The sequence below is a fragment of the Scatophagus argus genome, chromosome 21, assembly GCF_020382885.2.
Source record: "Scatophagus argus isolate fScaArg1 chromosome 21, fScaArg1.pri, whole genome shotgun sequence".
Taxonomy (NCBI): domain Eukaryota; kingdom Metazoa; phylum Chordata; class Actinopteri; family Scatophagidae; genus Scatophagus; species Scatophagus argus.
In genome coordinates this window covers 736,580-758,162 of record NC_058513.1, presented here as the reverse complement: position 1 = coordinate 758,162, position 21,583 = coordinate 736,580, and the positions used below count along the sequence as shown (strand labels likewise).

The 21,583-nt window shown below is 40.4% G+C and overlaps 1 protein-coding gene across 4 annotated transcripts in view; it reads left to right on the top strand.

Moving 5' to 3' along the window:
- lrrc45 (leucine rich repeat containing 45) overlaps positions 1 to 21,583 on the top strand; it is a 31,318-nt gene that overhangs the window by 8,794 nt on the left and 941 nt on the right. Inside the window, exons 1-17 of one of the 4 annotated variants that reach the window (XM_046376536.1) lie at positions 73 to 247; positions 2,737 to 3,031; positions 3,615 to 3,676; positions 3,764 to 3,834; positions 5,105 to 5,283; positions 6,165 to 6,293; positions 12,001 to 12,113; positions 13,623 to 13,681; positions 13,795 to 13,872; positions 15,278 to 15,413; positions 17,270 to 17,347; positions 17,435 to 17,546; positions 17,658 to 17,728; positions 18,240 to 18,332; positions 19,490 to 19,582; positions 20,425 to 20,598; positions 21,368 to 21,515. In XM_046376536.1, the coding sequence (XP_046232492.1) occupies positions 2,803 to 3,031; positions 3,615 to 3,676; positions 3,764 to 3,834; positions 5,105 to 5,283; positions 6,165 to 6,293; positions 12,001 to 12,113; positions 13,623 to 13,681; positions 13,795 to 13,872; positions 15,278 to 15,413; positions 17,270 to 17,347; positions 17,435 to 17,546; positions 17,658 to 17,728; positions 18,240 to 18,332; positions 19,490 to 19,582; positions 20,425 to 20,598; positions 21,368 to 21,515 (1,825 nt within the window). In that variant the 5' untranslated portion in view covers positions 73 to 247; positions 2,737 to 2,802. The other 3 variants (XM_046376537.1, XM_046376538.1, XM_046376539.1) reach the window with 3 other exon arrangements.

The window sequence follows — 21,583 nt, the reverse complement described above, 5'->3', positions numbered from 1 at the left end:
TATAGTATTTCATAAAATAACCACGTGTTTTCTGGACTGGGGGGGGGGGTTCAGTTTTTAGTTGGCTGTTAGTTATCCCAACCCTGGACGATGCTTGTGGCTACACTTTGGAAACTACGTTGACCAAGATGCACTGTGCCTGAACACACTTCCTAGTTACTTTGCTGCTTCGCTTCCTTGGTCTGCCAACGGTGCTGTTTACATCAACAATAACTACCGGGAACATATTTGTACTGCATTCGCTGAGGTCCGTGTTTTTTTTATCAGTTAACGTTACTGTTTTTAGACTTCCTGAATTTACACGACGGTTTACAATTTGATAGTCCCTGTACCAGACTTCGAATCGCATGGAGATATTGTAATGATAACGTTACGCGTAACTCGTATTCAAGATTTGAGAATAAAACGCGCGCTTGTTTGTCGAACGTATATTGTAAAATTAAAGACAATACCTTTCCTTTTCTAAATCAAAAGAATCAATATTTTGATTCGGCGCACACACACTATTCCACTGCAGCTGATTAATTCATTTAATTTAACGCCTTTGTGTCACAAAACCTCCTTCCGCCAAACTAGCTAACACTGAAAAATCAGTCGTTAAAGTCTTGTAAATTTCTTATCAACATGTTGTGCCTCTTCGGCTGGATGTTTGCGAATTGAAAAGGTGATTCTTATGGTGTTTTGGAAGATGTTCCTTTATGTTACGGCAAATGTGTTTTTCATCATAATATGCTCTAACTGCTTCCATTTTGATGGCATTTAACACAATAGAGTTTTTGCAAGGTCAGTTCTAGTTTTTGCTTGCAACAACTGTTATAGATTACATTATTGAGTTGTTTTTCAGTGATGCTGTTAGTTAACTGATTGTTGTGAATGAGTGTAACTTGAAGCTGTGTTTGAAGAGTGTTTTAGGTTAGATCAGAGATGTCTTGGGTGGGATATCTCCAGATGATTAGCCCTACTGTCCGTTACAGAGACTTCATGTCAGTGCTTAAAAGTTTTGCTAAGCTTTGTTAAGCTGCTATGATTAGTGGATTTTAATGGGGCATATAACTGGGTTTCATCAGTGTAGTAATGTTACTGTACATTATAAAACAGGGATGTTCTGAATTTTGTAGGATGGTTGATGAAAGGAGATCTTAACATCTTCACAGTTACCACAGTATATTTTTAAAAGTTGCAGATTAATTAATTAATTAATTTTAAGACAGTTTCACTACCTTTTCAAGCAGAGGTCGTGACACACATTAAGCCAACCACGTGCAGTCTTGATTTTACTCCCACTAAATTTCTCAAAGAGGTTTTTTTTTACTGTATTGGTCCTATTATCTTATTGATTATAAATAACTCCTTAGAAAATGGTTCCCTCTGCTTTCAAACAGGCTGTGGTGCTCTGGTGCAACCTCTTTTAAAGAAACTTAACCTTGATCCCTCAGTTTTTAGTAATTTTAGACCAATTTCAAAATTCCCACTTTTGTCTGAAGTTTTAGAAAAGGTGGTTTCAGCCCAGCTTTTACGCTTTATGTGTCAAAATTACTTCTTTGAAAAATTTTACTCTGGTTTCAGAACAGTACACAGAAACTGCCCTCTTTAGGGTGACCAATGTCCTTCTTTTATCAGCTGACAGTTTCAATTTTCAGTTCAGTTTATTTATACAGTGTCAGTTCACAACAAATGTTGTCTCATGACGCTTTCCAATTAGGGCAGGTTTAGACCTTGCACTGTAACAATTTACAGTGAAGTGAGCTTTGTTTGAATTCTTTTAGATCTTAGTGCAGCTTTTAATACTGTGGATCACAAAATTTTAAATGACCTTCTGCAGACCCGCGTGGGCATCCAGGGACACTGCGCTTCAATGGTTTTGTTCTTATCTTCTAGAAAGAACTTTTGCAGTCATCACAGCCCACCAAGGCGCCTAACTGCTGCTGTTGACTGTCTTAGTGATATAAACTGTTGAATGGCTCAAAACTTTGTACAACTCAAAAACAGAAATCATATTGTTTAACCACCCACATCCTCAGAACTCAAAAACTCACTGCCTGAAATCTAGGTGTATTATTCGTCTGACCTGGAAAAGGTCATCCACGTCTTCATCTTCTCCAGGTCACACTACTGCACCTGTCTTCTGTCTGGTATTTTCCATAAGTCCCTCTCACATTAGTTCAGAGTGCAGACGCTTGGCTTCTCACTGGTTTAACAGACATCATCACATCACCCGTATCCTAACCTCCCTCCACTGGCTGCCAGTTCCTTTTAGAATTGATTTTAAGATTTTACTGATCACTTTCAAAGCACATCTGGGTCTGGGTCTGAGTTGTTGACCTCATATGAGCCAGCCCACAGCCTGAGATCCTTGGTTGGGGCCCTCCTGGTTGTTCCAGAGTCGAGGTTAAAGCCTAAAGGTGACCAGACTTTTGCAGTCAGGGCTCCTCGGCTTTGGAACAACCTGCCCAAGGAGATGAGGCTTGCAAGGTCGGTGACTTCTTTTAAGTCACTTCTTAAAACACATTTTTATAGACTGGCTTTTATTTAATGTAATGTAATGTACGTGTTTTTACTGTCTTTTTATCTTATTTGTTTTAAATTTTCAATTTCTTACATTTAACGATTAATTAGTTTGGTTTGTATTTCTGGTTAACTGGTTGTTAAGCACTTTGGTTCTGCTATATAAATAAAGTCATTATTATTATTATTATTGTGTATCCTTTGTTTGTAAATTCAGCCTTTTTTCTCCAGGTCAAGGTGGAAAGAGAGAGGACAGGAAAACAGCGTTATACATGAAAAAGAGGCAGGTCGGCCAGAATGGAGGATTTCAGGAAGACATACCTGTGTCTGTGTAAGGAGAGAGGTGTGGAGCCTCAGCAGGGGGTTGTGGCTCAGCTCAAGGAGAGCAAGGCTGCTCAGGGTTCCAGACTGGACCTGAGCGGACAGAGTCTGTCTGCAGAAACCTGCTCTGTGCTTGCCAGGGCATTCCAGAAAGATACGGTCCTGACAGAGCTGTCACTCAGTGACTGCATGCTCAGTGAGGAAGGTGAGTAGCTATTAAACTCCACAAACAGGTTAAGTATATTCTGGTGTATCTTATGGTAAGTTGCTAAGCACAAGAGCATGTTCCATTTGCATGCATATAAATATATAAAATCATTTTTTTTTTCTTCTACATGGATAACCTTAACTGGTGCAGTGGTTTGGCCATTTACCAGGGCCATAAAAGTGCTGGTTTCTGACAAGTGGTTGTTAATACTACTTGTAACCCTTTGCTGAAACCAGTGTTAAGTAGCTGCTGCAAACACATCCAATGCAATGCAATGTCTAATATTTAAGCAATAAAGCTGCCATTATTCAATTTTCTTTCTTCAATAAATTCAATTCAAGGACCAAAGTCAACAATGCGTTAGTCTGTCTTTTAATACTTTGTGGCTTCTTTACCCTGTCTGTGGCTCTAAGCTCCAAAGCCCATGGTGGGAAAGAGGAAGAAGATATGGATGCACACACAATACATGTTAATAGGACTGACTCCTTGTTGGTGCTGGTTTTGGCTCTGGGATTTGATGACAGTGAGTATAGCATCATGTACAACAGTATGTGTTGTGATCCTTATGTGTCACTGTCAGGTGCCAAAGAACTGCTGACTGGACTGTTTGACAACATAGCTGTAAAAGTTCTGGATTTGAAGGTAATCTGATTCAAAGTCACTAAAGGATTTCCTTTCAAGAGTCATGCATACAGTAGATAGTCGGGTGATGTAAAATATTCTTCACAGGGAAATAACTTAAGGTCCAAAGGGGCTGAGGTGTTGGGAAAGCTGTTGGCACGGAACAAGACTCTGCGTAGGTGAGAACAATGCTCTTCATGTGAGAATTACTGATGGAGACCCTGAGATGTGCTTGAAAGCTGAGGAGGAAGCTAATAAGGGGACCTTGAGTTAGATGATTTTGTCAAATGATTTCTAAGGTCAAGAAAAAACTTTTCTGACCAAATCCTCTGAACTTTACAAATTGTCTTCTTTGTTTTGTATGTTAATTTATAATAAAATTTAAACTTTTCTAATCATTATTATTTTCATTGTTAAACTCAGTGAATCACATTTTAAGACATAATCTTAATTTAAGCAATTCAGGTGAAATTGCCTAAAAAAAGAATGCAAGGCATTTGTCAGTGGTTGACCATGTGCTTCACGTAAATAGCCATACAAAGAAACCATGTCTATCAATTGAATATATGATGTATATGCACTATGTAGACAAAAGTATTGGGGTGGGGTTGCTTTTCAGAGGCTGGACTGAGCCCCTTACTTTCAATGAAGGGAAATCTTTATGCTTCAGCATACCAAGACATTTTGAACAATGCTATGCCTCCAACTTTGGTGCAACAGGTTTGTTAAGACCCTTTTCTGTTCCAGCATGACTGTGCCTCAGTGCACAAAGCAAGATGCATAAATACATGTTTGGATGAGTTCTTAAAAAATTTGACCGGCCTACATAGAATCCTGACCTCAACCCCATTGAACACCTTTGGGATGACCTGAAACTGACTGCTAGCCAGGCCTTTTTGTTCAACATCAGCATCAACATCAGTTCCTGACCTCAGGAGTGCTCTACTGCATGAATGGGGAAAATTCCCCCAGAAATACTCCAAAATCACAGTAATTAGACTGAAGAATTAGACTGTGTCACTGGATGTTTTCAAATTGCACATTTCCTTCATCACTTTATCAAGACAACTTTATTTATTTATCACTTTATTCATTTATCACATTATCACTCAGTAATTGTTTGCGTGCCATACTGTTTTATTGTTTTATTGTGGTGTTGTTTTTAATTTTTTCAATATTCTACATTTTTTTTCTTCTTTTTCATACTTTATATTTTAGTATTTGATCATTTAAATACTTTACTGCATGCTGCTCTATGTTTTTTGTCTTTGTACTGATGCTACTGGATACTGAATTTCACTCAGAATCGAAAAAGTACCTACCTATCTATCTGTCTATCTATCTATCTATCTATCTATCTATCTATCTATCTATCTATCTATTGATTTCTACAACAGAGAACAGTGTCCTGATTAACACACTGCTTAAAACTTGTTAATACTGTTGCAGGCTGGTGTTGGAGTGGAACGCTTTGGGGGTGTGGGATGAAGCCTTCTCAATCTTTTGTGAGGGTTTGGCCTCCAATAGCGTGTTGACACAACTGGACCTACGCAACAATCAGATCAACCACCATGGAGCATCTGAGCTTGCACTGGCACTTAAACGCAACAACGCAGTGGAAGTCCTAGGTGACACACAGTGCAATACAGTGATATTAAGCTGTTTATTTTTTGTGAAAACATTTTATGACTAAGTTGTCAGCAGTTGGACAGGTTATGTCCTGGGAGGTCACGCACGCTTTACTGTGAAATACAACAGTTGGCTGTGCCACTTATTAGAGCAATTTGAGCATAATGTGTAAGTGTGACTACAATTTAAATTGTGATCAAGTATCATAAATGAACTTTCAGGTCGATGTTAGTGCTCTGCATAACTTTGAAGTATGAAGCACCAAGCATATTAACAAATTTATATTGTTTCTCGCTGAAATCCAGCAGATTTAATCATTTTATTACTTCATTTTATTCATTTATATACAGATACTGTATAATGTAATTGTTTATAGTTGAGTTGGATTGGATTAAGTTGGATTTATTTCAGTTGAATTCAATTAAATAAACAGCCAATTTAGCTTAAACTTGATAAGATGTTACCATAGTGTATACGGTACTTGTCATACATGTACATGGGTTTCTTGTAGTTTGGCCAAGTCATGGAATCAGTGATTTTTCTGGTGAACTTAAATGGCCTTGTGAAATTATCAAAATTTGCAGCTTTTGCCATGTGAAAACTCATTCAATAAGCTATTTCCCTATAAAAGTGAATAATCATTTGCTTTACTTATTATTCATGCAGTGGTTGGGAGGGGGGTTAAAGTTGACTGATGCCTCACAACAACCAGGGACATACATGGACATAAATATGTCTGCTTCTGAGCTGAACAAATGTGGAGAATTATAAATCTAATCCATAACCTGGAGATGTAAAGATAAATCCTTGCTATTTTCTGGTGTGTCTTGCCTGTCTAACTGATGGTCCATTCTGGCTTTGTCACTGACTGCATTTGCAGATCTGAGGTGGAACAACATTGGTCTGCTGGGTGGCAGGTCTCTTCTGGAGGCTCTGCAGAAGAACAAGAGCATAGTGCAGCTGGAGATGGCAGGGAACAACATACCTAGTGACACACTCAGAGCACTTGGTAAGGCGTGTGTGTGTGTGTGTGTTAGCCAAATCTTTTCTACCTGCATTACTAATGGTTTTTAAGTATGTAAGCTTGTAAGTTGTACATTTTTTAAGTGATCCCCTCCACACACACCCTGTTAGTTACATATGGTAAGCCCAGAATTTATAAGTGTAGACATAGCCCTGTAAGAGCTGTTGCTGTTGCATGTACAAAGGTGAAGATTCTCTCTTTGGCCCTTTGTGCTGTGCACTGGGCCTCCCTCGGGTGTGTTGTCACAGTATATAAGCCCTGTGTGAACTGAGATCTTTTTCTGCAGCTGATGTAGATGGGAAAAACAATGGGGCCCACAGCTTATGGTGCTACTCTTATTCTCATAGAATTTACCATACGTAGCCAATCTTCTATTAGGCTTTGCCCTCTAAGAGCTGCCACTACTGGGATAATGGCAAAGCTGGATGCGGTCTATGCCCCCACAGGACCACCACAGTTCCAAACACCAAAACTACAAGCACTACAAGCACACAGTGCATAGAAATGAAAATAACACAAACAATTCAATTCAGTTCAATTCAGTTTATTTATATAGCGCCAATTCACAACAAAAGTTATCTCATGACACTTTCTAATTAGAGCAGGTCTGGACCAAACTTTAATTAAACTGTAATACAGAGAGCCCAACATTCCCCCTTGAGCAAGCACTTGGCGACAGTGACAAGGAAAAACTGCCTTTTATAAGGCAGAAACCTCGGAGCAGACCCTGGCTCAAGATGGGCGGCCATCTTCCTTGACCGGTTGGGTTGAGAGAGAGAGAGAGAGAGAGAGGGAGAGGGGGTGGGGTGTGAGAGAAGGAGCACACCACCAGAGATGCATAGCAGCAGTAATAATACCAGAAGTATCGGAAATCTAGATAATGATAATGACAATGAAGCATACAGAAGGTATTATGGTGATTTTGATCACAATAGTAGTAACAATAATAATAGTAGTAGCTGTACAGAGTCGTAACAGAATTAAATCAGATTATGACTAAACAGTAGTAATCGCAGTAGGTTTCGAGCAGGACCGCAGCAGGAGGTCCAATCACGATCGATAGGAACCTGCGGGACAAGACAAGACAACTTTATTAAAAGCACAAGGACTCCGGGGAAGAAGTTGAGTTAGTGATATGCATTAATGGGACATAAATGTGTGCAGAAGGAGAGGGAGAGGAAGAAAGAGCTCAGTGCATCATGGGAGGGCCCCCGGCAGTCTAAGCCTATAGCAGCATAACTAGGGGCTGGCCTAGGCCAGCACTAACTATAAGCTTTATCAAACAGGAAACAGCACCATGGTTTTCCTCTGCTGTGAATGCAGACTAGAAAAGCAGGGTTGGAGCATTACATCCCACATGAGCAGGGATTATAAATACACACTATAAAAATGAGGGGAATAACACATGAAAACCCTATGACCACGCACAGTAAGCAGCGCATGTCTCCACATTTCATCATTGTTGCTGTGTTTGCGTAATTTCAAGCACATTCAATAGTGAATGAATTAGTTTCAACAGTTAACTCTTGATCTGAAAGAACCTGTTATGACTTTGGGTATGAATGCAGGACTCAGTCTCAAGGTGGCTCAGCTCAAATCACCTCTGATAGTAAGGCAGGATTGAGTGAATGAGAGCACACATAGGTAACTTTTTCTAGTGCTTATAGGACAAACATTTTAGGGGGATCTGTGATAGCAGCTTGAAAGGAGGATTTCCCAAGGCGCATAAAACCAGGATAAAAACCAGTCTGGAGCTAAGGAGCGCATGACACAACACTGTCTTTGGAATCGTTTCTAATAATGCTTCACTGGTGAATGCACATAAATAGATCTCTCCTCATAGTCCTCATGACAGGATGAGATGGCTGCAGCTTATGTTTTTATTGTAGGCAGAGGTAGATTTCGATCTACTAACAGTTTGGAAAAAAGTTAACAAAAAGAGAGAGGGCGTGATGTGGGACCCGGAAAAGGCCAGAGAATAACCGAAAAGGCAAACGGTAATACTGAAAAATGCACCCTTTTGAAGGACAATCACAGGAATTTCCTGTGTTTGGGGATGATGGAGACATAAACGTGCACACTAAGACATGTTTCATAGCATCTGAAATGGTCTCATCATTGTTCACTTGTTGAAGAGTGATCGAGATCGAGAATTGGTCTTGAGCCACTTGTTCTCTTTGGCAGTAAGGAAGCAACAGGAGTAACATCCCTCCTTCACCTCACTAGGTGGGTCCACAAAAAATCACCCTTTCCCATGAGCTCTGACACCTTTGACGTCAGAGTGGTCGCTGACGGAGATCATATGACTGTATCCAGCAGGGTAAACTGTAACATTTTTCCTATTTTGTCATCCATTCTCTCATTGACAGCAGACTTCGCCACATTGTGCAGCCCTCTCTGATGCTGTGAGCGACGACTGCATATCTCTCACACCCCAAAAAGTCGTACCCAATGTGGGGCTCAAACCTGCAACCGTGAGATAAAGAGTCTTATGCTTTACTGACTGAAGAGAATTTTGGGAGAACAAATGCTAAAGCTAAAAAAAACCTCATATTCCAAATAAGATTCATGGCATGGGGAAAAAATCTCCACCAACACGCACTGATGGGTTTTAGCTGTGTTCAATTATTCAGGAAAATCTTCCCTCGAAGTCCAGTAGAATCATCAGCAGGAGACAGGATTCTGAGCAGGAAAGACTTTAATGCCGGCAAAAAAGGGAAAAACCGTTCACAAAGCACACTGGGTACACATGAAGGGTCTCTTCTAGAATGACTGGTGGCTTTACATTATATACCTTAGGGTTTGGACCTTTCCACGCCTATTGTCCATCCCTTTTGCCAACTTTATTTTTATTACACCAATAGGTTTCTATTTTTGTCCTGGATTGGGTGGTGGCTTTTACACCATTAGGTAGACCTGCCCTAGGTTTTCTGGGGACTTTCCACTGGCCTTATCTTGCACCTGTTTATTCATTATTTTATTATTATTTTTATGTGCTTCTGTGCACAGTTTACACCATTAGTTCTCCTCTCTGGGCTGCCTTCCAGTTTCGGCCTAAGTTTCGGCTGGCACCAGACACCATTATCTCCAGTCCTCTTTCTGTGCTATTTTTTAAAAATAATTGTTTTATGCAGGATTACAATAAATGCTCTTTTCAGGTTTACAGCAGTTACAATGAGATTACATTGACAGTGTATGGCTACCATAGACAGTGTTTCACTACCATAAAACAGTTTCACAATTACAGTTTTACCTTCTATAGCTTACAGGCCCTTAACCAGTTGTATCCTTTTAATACAGCTGTATCTTGCTTTTCTTTAAATCTTAATGGAAACATAACATGACTACTTCATGCTATCATATTGCAGTGCATACTATAACTTTAGCTCATCATAACTTACATAGAAATTATACCACACTGCTAGTGGGGATATGTGGAGCCACACGTTACGCTCAGTGCTTGAGCATTGTCATCCAGAATAGAACAGAATCTTTATTTGTCTGACACCAAAAGGTAACAGAAATTTGTCTTCAATAGGGCTCAACATCATCATTACACACACATACAAGACATTAAAAGACCTAAGATCACATAAACCTGAACTAAAATCACACACATTGCTACTTAAAAGGACCATTTGTAAAATCATTATCTGCTTATAGAAATTCCTTTTCTGTTGAGGGCTGTGATTGCAGTTGGAATGAATGATTTTTTGTAGATTGCTTTTTTGGCCAGTGGGACTTTGTATCTCCTGCCTTTATGGGAGAAGACTGAAAGAATGATGGGGGAGGGGATGAGGGGGTTCCTCTGTGATCAGGGTGGCTTTCCTGATCACAGAACGCTCATACAGATGGGACTGTGGAGTTTGTGGTGAACCAATTATTTTTCCAGCTCGATCTGTGATCCGGGAGAGTTTTGTTTTCTGTTTACTGGTGAGGAAGTTGTACCAGGATGTGATATTAAAGGTGAGAATGGATTCTATAAGTGACCGGTAGACCGTGATTAAGATATTTTTCCTGACATCAAAATTCTTTAGCTTCCTGAGGAGATGGAGGTGCTGGAGTACTTTATTGGAGATTGAGTCCATCCATACCATAATACGGGCCTCTGCCACAGCTGCAGCCATGAAGAGGGTCGGGACCGCTGCCTTCCCTGTTGTTCTCACCAGCTGAGGAGAAAGAGTCCTGGGCTGAGCAGTGGAAGAGATGAGTAACGAGATGTTGTTGATGGCCACCACTGTCTGTGCTGCGTACGGATGGGCGCAGTCAGTGAGGTCAGCCATAACCTGATCATAAGAGGAAGGTGGTGTCGACTGCCATTGGCTGAAGAGATAGCTTTGGATATCAAAAACTGTCACACACTGGATTCCCTGGCTCAGCTGCCGCTTTGGAGGGCCAAAGTGTGGGTCATACTGGGTGACGCCAGGTGTCTGGCTGGGCCATAAATGTGTCTCTGGCTCTGGGAGCAGGAGCAGGTTGCTCCACTGGCACTGAAACTTTTTTTTGAGTGGCGGCACTCCAAATGATGTCTGGAAGGATGTGAAAGAGAGCCCCACTGACTGGCAGTTGGGTGATAGGGGTAACAGGCGGAAGAGAAGCCAGAGCTGTTAGGGCCTCCTTCTCACTTTCTGACTCCAGATCTTCCAGCGGGAAGAGGGGAGGACCAGGAGGGGAGCCAGCAATGGAGTGAACCAAGTCAGAGGATGTGCTCAGAGCTTACAGAGCTACTTACTGTAGGGCCCAAAGGGGCGTCCACTCCAAGCTGCTTCCCTAGCGTGGGGTAGTAGAGGCATGAGGGCCTGGGGAGTAAGGGCCAGCCCATTCAAGGCTGAGGTGTGTCTCACAGCAAGCATGCAGGTCAGAGTCCATGGTGTAGCCCACTTGGCACAAAGGACAGAGATGGACCCCGCTGGCAGAATGAAGATAAGATCACATCTTCTTATCTTCACTCTAAAGTTAAGTGAATTCATACACTGAATAAAAAGAGGGGGAAGGTCACAGGTCACACAGGGCTTATATACCGTGACTGTGGACCTGAGGGAGGCCCAGTGTACAGCACAAAGGTTCAAAAGAAAATCTTCACCACTGCACATGTGCAAGAGGGACAAACCCAATAGCAACAGCTCTTAGAGGGCAAAGCCTATATGGAGAAGAAACACTGCTGAGATCGCCATGTCGTTTCAAGCCTGTGCCATACAGCTTTGACAGAGAGATTTAGATTTTTAAACAGAAGCAGAGGTCAATACAAGGATACCAATACAAATGCCATGCTTTCAAGAGTACATTTAGAAGTATTTGAAACCCGGACAAACATCATAGGCTATATCAAGAATAATTTAGTCCAAGTGTGACCAAAATGTTTTAATCAAACTGAGTCCACAAAACACAACCAAAAGATTCTTAAGAATGTCATGAAAAAAGAGGCCTTTTCATTTTGTAGTATACAAGCTTGTATGATATCTTGTTTCATCTGGATGCTCAACATTAACATTGCAAAGTGCTTTTCATGTTGCACCTTGTACTCCATTACTGGGAGTATCAAATCCATCTTATCTTACTACGATAATATGGATTTGAATGTGGTAAATATTATCACGCAGTGTTACCTGTCGGCATGCCTTCCTCTGCTCTTGACTCATGTTCCTCTCTCCGCACTTTTTGTCCCTTTGCTCTTGTTATTTAACCTTTTAAGAACAGACCACAACGCATAACTCAGAAAGACAGTCCACCAAGAGAGAGAACCACAATCGGAGCCAGGTTCTCAGCAAGGAGATTAGTACACTAAAAGAAGAGAAGGGCCGGCAGGTAAGCCTCACGCCAAAGATTGAATTCACTCTTATGCACAACAGGCATGCAGGTAGATGAAGAGGATGAATTCTTCAGGCTGTGGGAGATCTCCTGATGTTTACTCTAGCACCACCATTTTTAGTGAAATATCTCAACAATTTTCAATTCATTTCATCCATCCATCCATTTTCTATACCGCTTATCCATCAGGGTTAGGGGGACGGGAGCCTATCCCAGCTGACTAAGGGCGAGAGGCGGGGTATACTCTCGACTGGTCACCGGTCGATTGCAGGGCTGACACAGAAAGACATGCACACTCACACCTAGGGGCAATGCAGAGTAGCCAATTAACCTAATGTGCATGTTTTTTGGATTGTGGGAGGAAGCCGGAGTACTTGAAGACAACCCGTGCTGGCACAGGAGAACATGCAAACTCTGCACCAAAGGGAACCCTCTTGCTGTGACACTTTCTAATTAGAGCAGAGGTACACCAAACTCTTTAATTTGATTTTTTTGTCCAGACACGACCCATGGGAACCTGAGAGACAAGAAAGCACAAAGACTCTGAGGAAGAAGTCAAGTTATTGACATGCATTGATGGGACATGAATATGCATGGAAGGAGAGTTAGAGGAGGAGAGTGAAGCTCAGTGCATCATGGGAGATCCCTGACAGTGTAAGCCTTTAGCAGCATAACTAGGGGCCAACCTAAGCCAGCCCTAACTATAAGCTTTATCAAAAAGGAAGGTATTGACTGACGACCAGTCCAAGGTGTACCCCGCCTCTCACCAGAAGTTAGCTGGGATAGGCTGCAGCCCCCCCCCCGCAACCCTGACAGATAAGCGGTATAAAAGGAAGGTTTTAAGTCTACTCTTGAACATAGAGAGGGTGTCCTCCTCCTGGACCGAAGCTGGAAGATGATTCCATAGGAAGGGAGCTTGATAATTAAAGGCTCTGGTTCCCATTCTACTTTTCTTGACTCTAGGAACCACAAGTAACCCTGCATCCTGGGGGCGTAGAATTCTAGTTGGATAATAAGGTATAGTGAGCTCTTTGAGATAAGGTGGTGCTTCACCATTTGCATGTGAAGTCTATTCTGAATTTTACAGGCAGCCAGTGTAGAGAAGTCAATACAGGAGAAATACGTTCTCTAATATGAGTTTTGGACAGCAGCATTCTTGATTAGTCAAAGAGTCTTTAGAGACTTATTGGGGCAGCCTGAGTTGCAATAGTCCAGCCTGGAGGAAATAAATGTGTGGATCAGTTTTTCTGCATGTTTTTGGGACAGAATATGCCTAATGCAACTGCACTGAAGCTACGTGGAGTCATTATGCTCCGATAAGGGCAAAGCTTTTAGCAGCCGTTTTTAAAAGCATACAGGTGGTGTGTTTTATACTCAAAAGACATTTGGGGCCTTTTTTTGATATGCACAAGAGTTTGAGTGCAATGTCCCTTTTAATTGTTAAAGTGCTGCAGGTTTGGGTTTAAGTTTGTGGTGATACCTGTGCTTGTTCTTCCTGACTTTCAGTTCTTAAGCCTGATGGAAACCATAGACAGGCAGAGGGAGGAAATGGGACACTCCAGCAGGTGAGTTGGATTGTTGCTGTGCATAGTCATTGGCCATGACCATAGTTTGAGAACTTATTTTGTATCCATGGCCTCATGGCAATGATGTTGTTGCTTCTTTACTGTTTGAATAGGTCCACCTCCATTCAGATAAGTCAACTTCAGGAAGCTCTGAATGAGAGGAAATCAGCTGTCAACTCTCTCACTGCCAAGTAAACATGCCATTTTCTTTTACTCTATGTTCACAACATGAAAAACAGCATAGTCTGTATGTAGGTATTGTGTGTAATTTGAATAATTTAAACTTTAACTTTAAGAATTTTTCACCAAAGTATACATATGTACCAATCAGCCACAACATTAAAACCACTGACAGGTGAAGTAATAAAATTAATCATATATTGAGAATGCAATGTTCTGTTGGGAAGCCTTGGGTTCTGGCACTTATGTGGATGTTCTTTGACACTCACTCCCCACCTAAACATCTCTGTACTAATAGCTTAATTAAAGAGTTTCACCTTGACCTGCTCTAAGTGTCAGCAGATAACTTTTTTGTGAGTTCTTGCTGTTTGAGTAAATTGAATTGAATTGTGATTCTGCCCACAAACAGTTCAGCACAGCACCCAAGATATGCTGCCAAAGGTGCTGAGCTAAACATTTTTTACTTACTTTGCCTTAAACACAGTGCCCAACAGTCAATCCCAATTAAAGTACTTGGTCCTGAATGGTCCTGAAATATGTTTCAAGAAAACAAGAGATTTGTTGGGTTAACATGCATAATCAAAAAAAATACAAAATGAGCAAGTAAATATCGCCTGTTGCACAATCATTACTGCTTAAAACAAGGCTATATGGATTTATAAATGCTATAAATGCATAAATGTAAGTTATTTATTGTGTGCTGTTATTAATTATATTAATGTGTCCAAAATTTTGGATCCAAAACTCAACTGTAAAAAAAAAAAAAAAAAACTGAAACAGACAAATATAGAGAGAAAACAACAACACTGACAGCAGCGTGATGAAGGGTGCATCAGCAAAAACAGAGAGGACAAGAAAAAGAGTAGCAACAGCATGGAAAACAAAAACAAACATGAATACAATAACAAAATAACAAGGACAATAATATACACAATCACAGAATGCTACACCAAATAAAAGGGTCCTGAGGTTGCTTTTATATAAACCAAGTGTGAGAGCAGGTCTCAGGAACCTGCTGAACATCACAGCAAAACAGGAAACAAACTTGAATTTGGAAGTAACAGTGAAAAGGAGACATGACCATACCTTGAGACTGTCACCCCAGTATTCAACAGCTGCCTTCCAGTTGCCTCCTTTGAATGAAACTCCTCACTGTTTGCACTGTGTACACTGTGCCTGTCCTGATATCCTAGGTGACAAAGACCAGTTTCCGAAGAAGGTAGTAGTATACTGGAAATGAAATAATGCAGCACGTTGTTTTGGGTGGCCCTTTTGCCTGTCTACATGCTAAAATTAATTATATCCTCAATGTTTTATATGTTTCATTCGTCTTCAAATCATAAATGTTCTGTTCACTAGTGTTGGTTAAGATATAGCCAGCAGCACATGCAGTAACTTTGATCACATGTTGCGCAGACTGCAGATGACAGAGGCTGCCCTCGCCCTCTCTGAGCAGAAAAACCACAACATGGGGGAGCTGCTGACACAAATAAAGGCTGAGAAAGAAGCACAGAGGGAACGACAGACCAGAGAGAAGAAGAAAGATCAAGAGGTATGCACAGATGAGGCGAGATGTAGCACTACAACAGGTCGTATTACTTCAAATGGACAGGAAACCATATTTAAATCAACGTTAGCTTGACTCACATTTTTCATATGTGATTCAGTCTATAGCTAGCTCATGAAATCTTTCATACGTGGTAATACATTTAATCAACCCCAGTGAGGAAAACACCTTTTAAAGAGTAATTAAAGCTTGTGATGATAGGTATTTCAAAATAGCTGTTGATTCTAAAAGGAAGTTCCCGTTACATTTAAATTCCAGCTGTCACTCATTACACTTGTTACCCCTTAGTTTCCTCAGTACATCCAAATGTTGTCACAGCACTGAGAATACCCTGCTGTCATGTACATGTTTCTAGTGAGATTGTAGGATTTCAACGTATTTTTGTAGGTGTCCTTGTTAGTTATAATTAATATTTTTTTGAAGTGACAAAACAACAGAACAAACAATAAATGTTACGTAAACATAGCACTCAAGTCTTAAAAGGAGGAAAAACATAGATATAAAATAGCAAGAAGGACCCATAATCCAGAACTTAACGGAAAACCTTTTCACCAATCCTCTCTACAGCCCTGAGGGAAGCTGATTCTGTTTCTGTACACCAGGCCAAGTTTGTATTGTAGTTTACCAGCAAGTTATTAATGTGAAAAAAAGGTAAAAACGACGTTTCAGTACTGTAACCATTCTATCTCTCTTCATATTAAAGCTGTTTAGATAGTCTGTATTGTACTTTCTCTATAGTTAAATGTGCACAAGTATCAGCAAAATGTTAAACAGTATCATATGCGTTAAGATGAATTTGACAATAACAATCAGTTTTATTGGCCTGGTATGTGTACATATACAAGGGATTTGACCCCAGTTTTTTAATTGCTCTCAACATACTTACACACAGATACATGGTATACATGATATCATATGTTCCACATACGATGGTATATGCACTATTTAGACGACAATCTTAATGCTTCAGCATACCAAGACATTTTGAACGATGCTATGCTTCCAACTTTGTGGCAACAGTTTGTTGAAGGCCCTTTTCTATTCCCGCATGACTGTGCCTCAGTGCACAAAGCAAAGTCCATAAAGACATGGTTGGATGAGTTTGGTCTTAAAAAATTTGACCGGCCTACATAGAATCCTGACCTCAACTCCATCGAACATCTTTGGGATGAACTGAAACGGAGATTGCAAGCCAGGCCTTTTTGTCCAACATTAGCATCAACATCAATTCCTGACCTCAGAAGTGCTCTACTACATGAATGGGAAAAAATTCCGCCAGAAATACTCCAAAATCAGAGTAATTAATGAATGCCCTCATAACTTACTGTAGGTGTTGTCTTCATAGAAAGTGTTACCAAAAAATCTGTTTTGAAATAAGAATGAACTCCTATAAAATACTGAAAATATGAATGGTTAAAATATATCATTGTAGTGGCGTGAATTTTAAGAATTTTGTCAATTATTTCACCGATACTAATTTCATTTTCTTCATTGCTGATTTACTTAATACAATAGTTTTGGGGAGTTTTGGGGGGCACATGTGGACCTTGGCAAGTATAGCTGAAATCAACCTAGTGTTACCATCTCTTTAACACTGTACAGCTTAACATGGCCAAAGCATGTTGAATCACATACAGTAGGAAAACAATTCAAGTCAAGATTGAGTGTTGCGAAAACCACAATAACTGGAATCTGCTCCATCTACATTGTGCTAACCCAAACAACAATAATATCCTACTAAACAATAACACATTATGACAAGCTGACAAACACAACATTAAAATCATTTATGCTTGTTAACATGTTGCTGTCATCAATTCCTCATGTGTTTTCCCTCATAGGACAGTGCACTTAAAGAGGGCAAATTCCTCAGAGAGATCCAAAACCTGACTGAAACCAATGTCCAACTCAGGAATAAAGTAAGAGTATTGTCTGTTCAGAGCAATGTGAATGCACAGACCAAAGCTGCATTATGAGCACTGTTAGCTGTGAGCCTTGTGTGTTAGGTGGAGGAGACGGAGCGGAGGTGTAAGTCTCAGCAGCAGCAGATATTTGAGCTGAAACAGGAGCTGACCAACAGCACAGCGGAACTAAAGCTGAGGCTGGCACAGGCGGAAGGTAACGAACACTCACAGAACTCATAGATATTTCTTATCATGGATAAAAAGAGAATTTCATTTTTTTTACTTATAACTCAGGAAAGATTTGCTGTATGTCTCCCTCTGGCAGACCGCTTGGAACTGGAGAAGCGAAGGTCTAAGCAAGCTCTGGAGGACATGGACAGTCTACGCCAGAAGGAGGTGTTTTCAGAAACTGTCTTATATACATGTCTATTATGTTTTAATAAATGTCCTCAAGTGATGTGACTTGAGTCTGTGTCAGTTGGGTTCGATGGCTACAGGTTTGGTGTGTGGAGTTAAAGCTTACTGGACCTACTGTATGTTACACACTCCCCTTGTCTGCATTAACTGCAACTAGCACAACACACCTTGAATCTTTGAGAAAACACTTTAGTTTTGGGTAATGTTGGAGCAAGTTTAAAAAAATGTATAAAAATGCTCTCTGTGGTTCTGCCAAATTAATTGGGTTTTTTTTGTTTTTGTTTTTTTCAACTTTTTTAAGAGATCCTGAATGTGCCCAGCCAAGAAATAGTCCACTATATACAGTAAATCCCAACAGTAAATATATTTTAGCTTTTATAAAGATTTCACAAACAAGGTATAGCTGGTTGGTTGTTTCACTTTTCTGTATGTATTCCATTAGATGTAGGCAAAAAAGACAAAATACTAAAATTTTGCATTTTTTATACAGGTGGAGCATGTGAATCGACATCTGGAAGAGAGTGAGAGAGCTTTGCAGGAGCGCATCTTCAAACTGGAGGGACAGAGGATACAACTAGAAGAGGTCAGAGTTTAGATTATCTATGTTTAAAACATAACAACTAAATCAATGGAAGGCATACATTTAGCCAATAAAGTAACTATAATGTAACGGTAGTGTTTTCTAGGAAGACTGTATTTATGCTGTGTTATGGGGGGGCGTTCATAGTGCATTATAATACAATGCAATTGTACAATATAGTTTTGTTTTATCATGTGTTCATTTGCCTCAAACAGCCAGAATACCTTACTGTACCTGGGCTATAAGCTAGCAAGCAGCAGCAGGCACAGCGAGTGTTTGGGTTTGTGTGTTGAGTTCAGCTTTATCTTAAATCAGCTCTCACCAGAGACTCTGTCTGATTCTATCTCTTATCCTCCAGTGTCTTTTCTTTTTCTCCTCTCTCTTCTGTACATTCATGAATTAAAGTACATTTCTCCATTCTTCAGCAGTCAAATAAGAGTGAATCATGGTACTTTACAGTGGATTTTGCAGCTCCACCGTAGAGGTTCTTCTCAACTTTCTCTCCTCTCAACCCTAGGCTAGAGATCACCCTATTACATGTCTCTTATTTATATGAAAAATTCTGCAAAAGGAACCAACACTACAACCACGGCCGAGTGCTCCAGTTTAGCGGCTCGAATCAGCTGAGATGAAGCTTAGCAGACAGCTTGCAGCTAGCTGTCCATCAAAGCAGCTTTCTGTTGCAAGGTTGGGCATTTCAACATGGGGTCTTATGCAGATTGACTTGCTTTTTGGCACATCTGCGTTGGATCTATTTTCCAGCACCATACATTGCCACTGAGTGAATGGCGTCTGTAGTTATTAAAGGGGGAATTTCCCTAACTGTAACTTTCCAAACATTACAGTTATTCAAATCCACAAGTTGGTTTCTACTGAAGCTGGGAAATTCCCTTTTTTCAGGATAACCTGGGGATGGAAATACTGGAAAATGTAATTATAAAACTGTTTACACTGTAGGTTAAGCTGTACAGTTGGTGGACATGATAAGATAATCATCTTCACAGTGTGATGTCAACACAATAGAACCATATTTTGGGAGCATTTCTGCATGATGAAATTGCAATTTAATTACTTCAGCACAGTGTAAGAAGCACTGCTAAAATCTCCTCTCTCCCTGTGCTTTTAATGTAAAGTCATGTTATAATCTCCACTTGTTGTAGGAACTGAGTAAAGCCAAAACAGCGTGTGTGACATTGAGGGCCCAGGCAGAGGAAGAACTGGGAAGGGTTCGAGCTCAAGTGCGTCTGGAGGGGGTGAGTTAAAAACTGACTTTTGCGCAAAGCAATGTACAGATGAGGTACTATTCAAGCCTCAGAAGATCACAGAGAAATCCTCAGCAATAAGTCCTGCAACACTCAGTTTCATGCTGACGTGCTGACACAAGTGTCACAAGTAGGAATGGGGTTTCATAACATTTAACACTTACATAATAATATTGGGTTTACCTTGGCGCATTTGTAGTAGTAATTAAAGGCTAAACTAGCTCTAGCAATCAGCTTTTGTTGTCTGAGAAGGCAGTAAGGTGAGCAACAGATCATATGAGATGTTCATTAAATGTGTCAGACACATGCATTGAGCAGCTGTAGCCTGTGCTTCACCAAATACTCACTCCACATACTGACAGTCCTAACTCAACCGTGGAGCTGATCAGAATTAAATGTTGATCTGATGCGAATCAAAATTTAAGTGGGAGATTTTTAAACTGACACGAGATGATAAACTGATTATTTCTGGAACTAAGAGTGACAGTCGTACGGTGATTTGTCTTTACACTTATAAAGAATCTTCATGTAACTGCAGGTTCCAGCTGCAGAGAGCAGAATAACCAGAGGACACACAAACGTTTCATTTTAGTTACTGTATTAGCATTGATTAGCTTCAACTGATCTAATCTGCCAGTAGTGACAGACTGTTACTTTTTAAAATTATTTTGTACATTATTTCAGATCTTTCCTTACACACTCACAACAGACTTTTTTATTGTTTGTTTTTAGTGATTCCATTGGCCTCCTTGGAAAGCAGTTCTGATACTGAATGGATTATCTGTCGGTTGTTCTCCATCATCCTTACTTCCACCTTTGTTTCCTCTGAGCAGCAGGAGCACGTGTCCTCTTTGGAGGAGAAGCTTCACTCAGTGCGTTCATCCCAGCAGGAGGTGCAGCTCCATTGCTCCCAGCAGAAACAGACCATCTCTGAGCTGCAGGTCAAGAACAGCCAACAGAGCATCGAGATGGACAGTCTACAGCGCAGGATAGAGGAGCTCCATCAGGTCAGGACCCACCAGCTGCCTGTTAAACATACAACTTTCTAGGTTCACTGTGTGTAGGCATCGTAATGTTCCACATGTGACTCATCTGTAGGAATTAAAAAGTAGCGATTATGAAAGATCTAAAAATCTAATTTAGCCGGAATGTTGGAAGTGATAAGTGTGACATTGGTTTATGAGATCACTGATCAATGTGGCTGTTCCACAGAGGTCATAGGGGCTGTGAGCTCAAAGCCAACTTGGCCAGCTGAGATATGGAAATTACATGCTGGCAGAAACTGTTCACAAAAGACTATGAACATCATAAGATAAAATAACCCAGTATTCATGGAAAATGCCTGCCTTTCAGAAACTAGAGTCCTGCTGGGGGTATTACTTAGTCAGCTAACTTCTAAAACAGCATCACACAACTTCTCTCAATTTTTTTTTTTTTTAGAAATAGCAATAATCATGCCTGTAACTCACTGACTTTATATATTCATGTGACAAATGCATTATGCACATTTCACAATTTCACAGTGGTGAAGATGAAAGAAAAAGGAGATGGGCTGGTAAAAGGAGGCTTAATTACAGTAGAGATGAAATGGTAAAATAAAACTTAAAAAAAAACCCGAATGGGACTTTTATTTGGAGCTGGACACCCAAAATAATTCCTTACACTCCTTTGTAACTCAGTGACAGCCTGCCAGCTGTCAAAATATATGTGTGATATATGAAGGGTGTTTGTTGCCATGAAAATGCTTTGAGTATTAAGCAGGTGATGTTGTTGCAGGAGCTGTCAGGTAAGGAGCAGGAGAAAGTGGCCGAGGTGAGCCGGGTGAGAGTGGAGCTGCAGGAGCAGATCGGGCATTTAAATGCAGAGAGGGCGGCGCAGGGAGGACTCAAAGAGAAGATCAGTGCTCTGGAGAGAGAAATTAAAGGTCTGCCTTCATTCTTTTTTTTTTTTTGTTATCACCTTGCACAAGTCTTGTTTTCTTTAGCAAAAAAT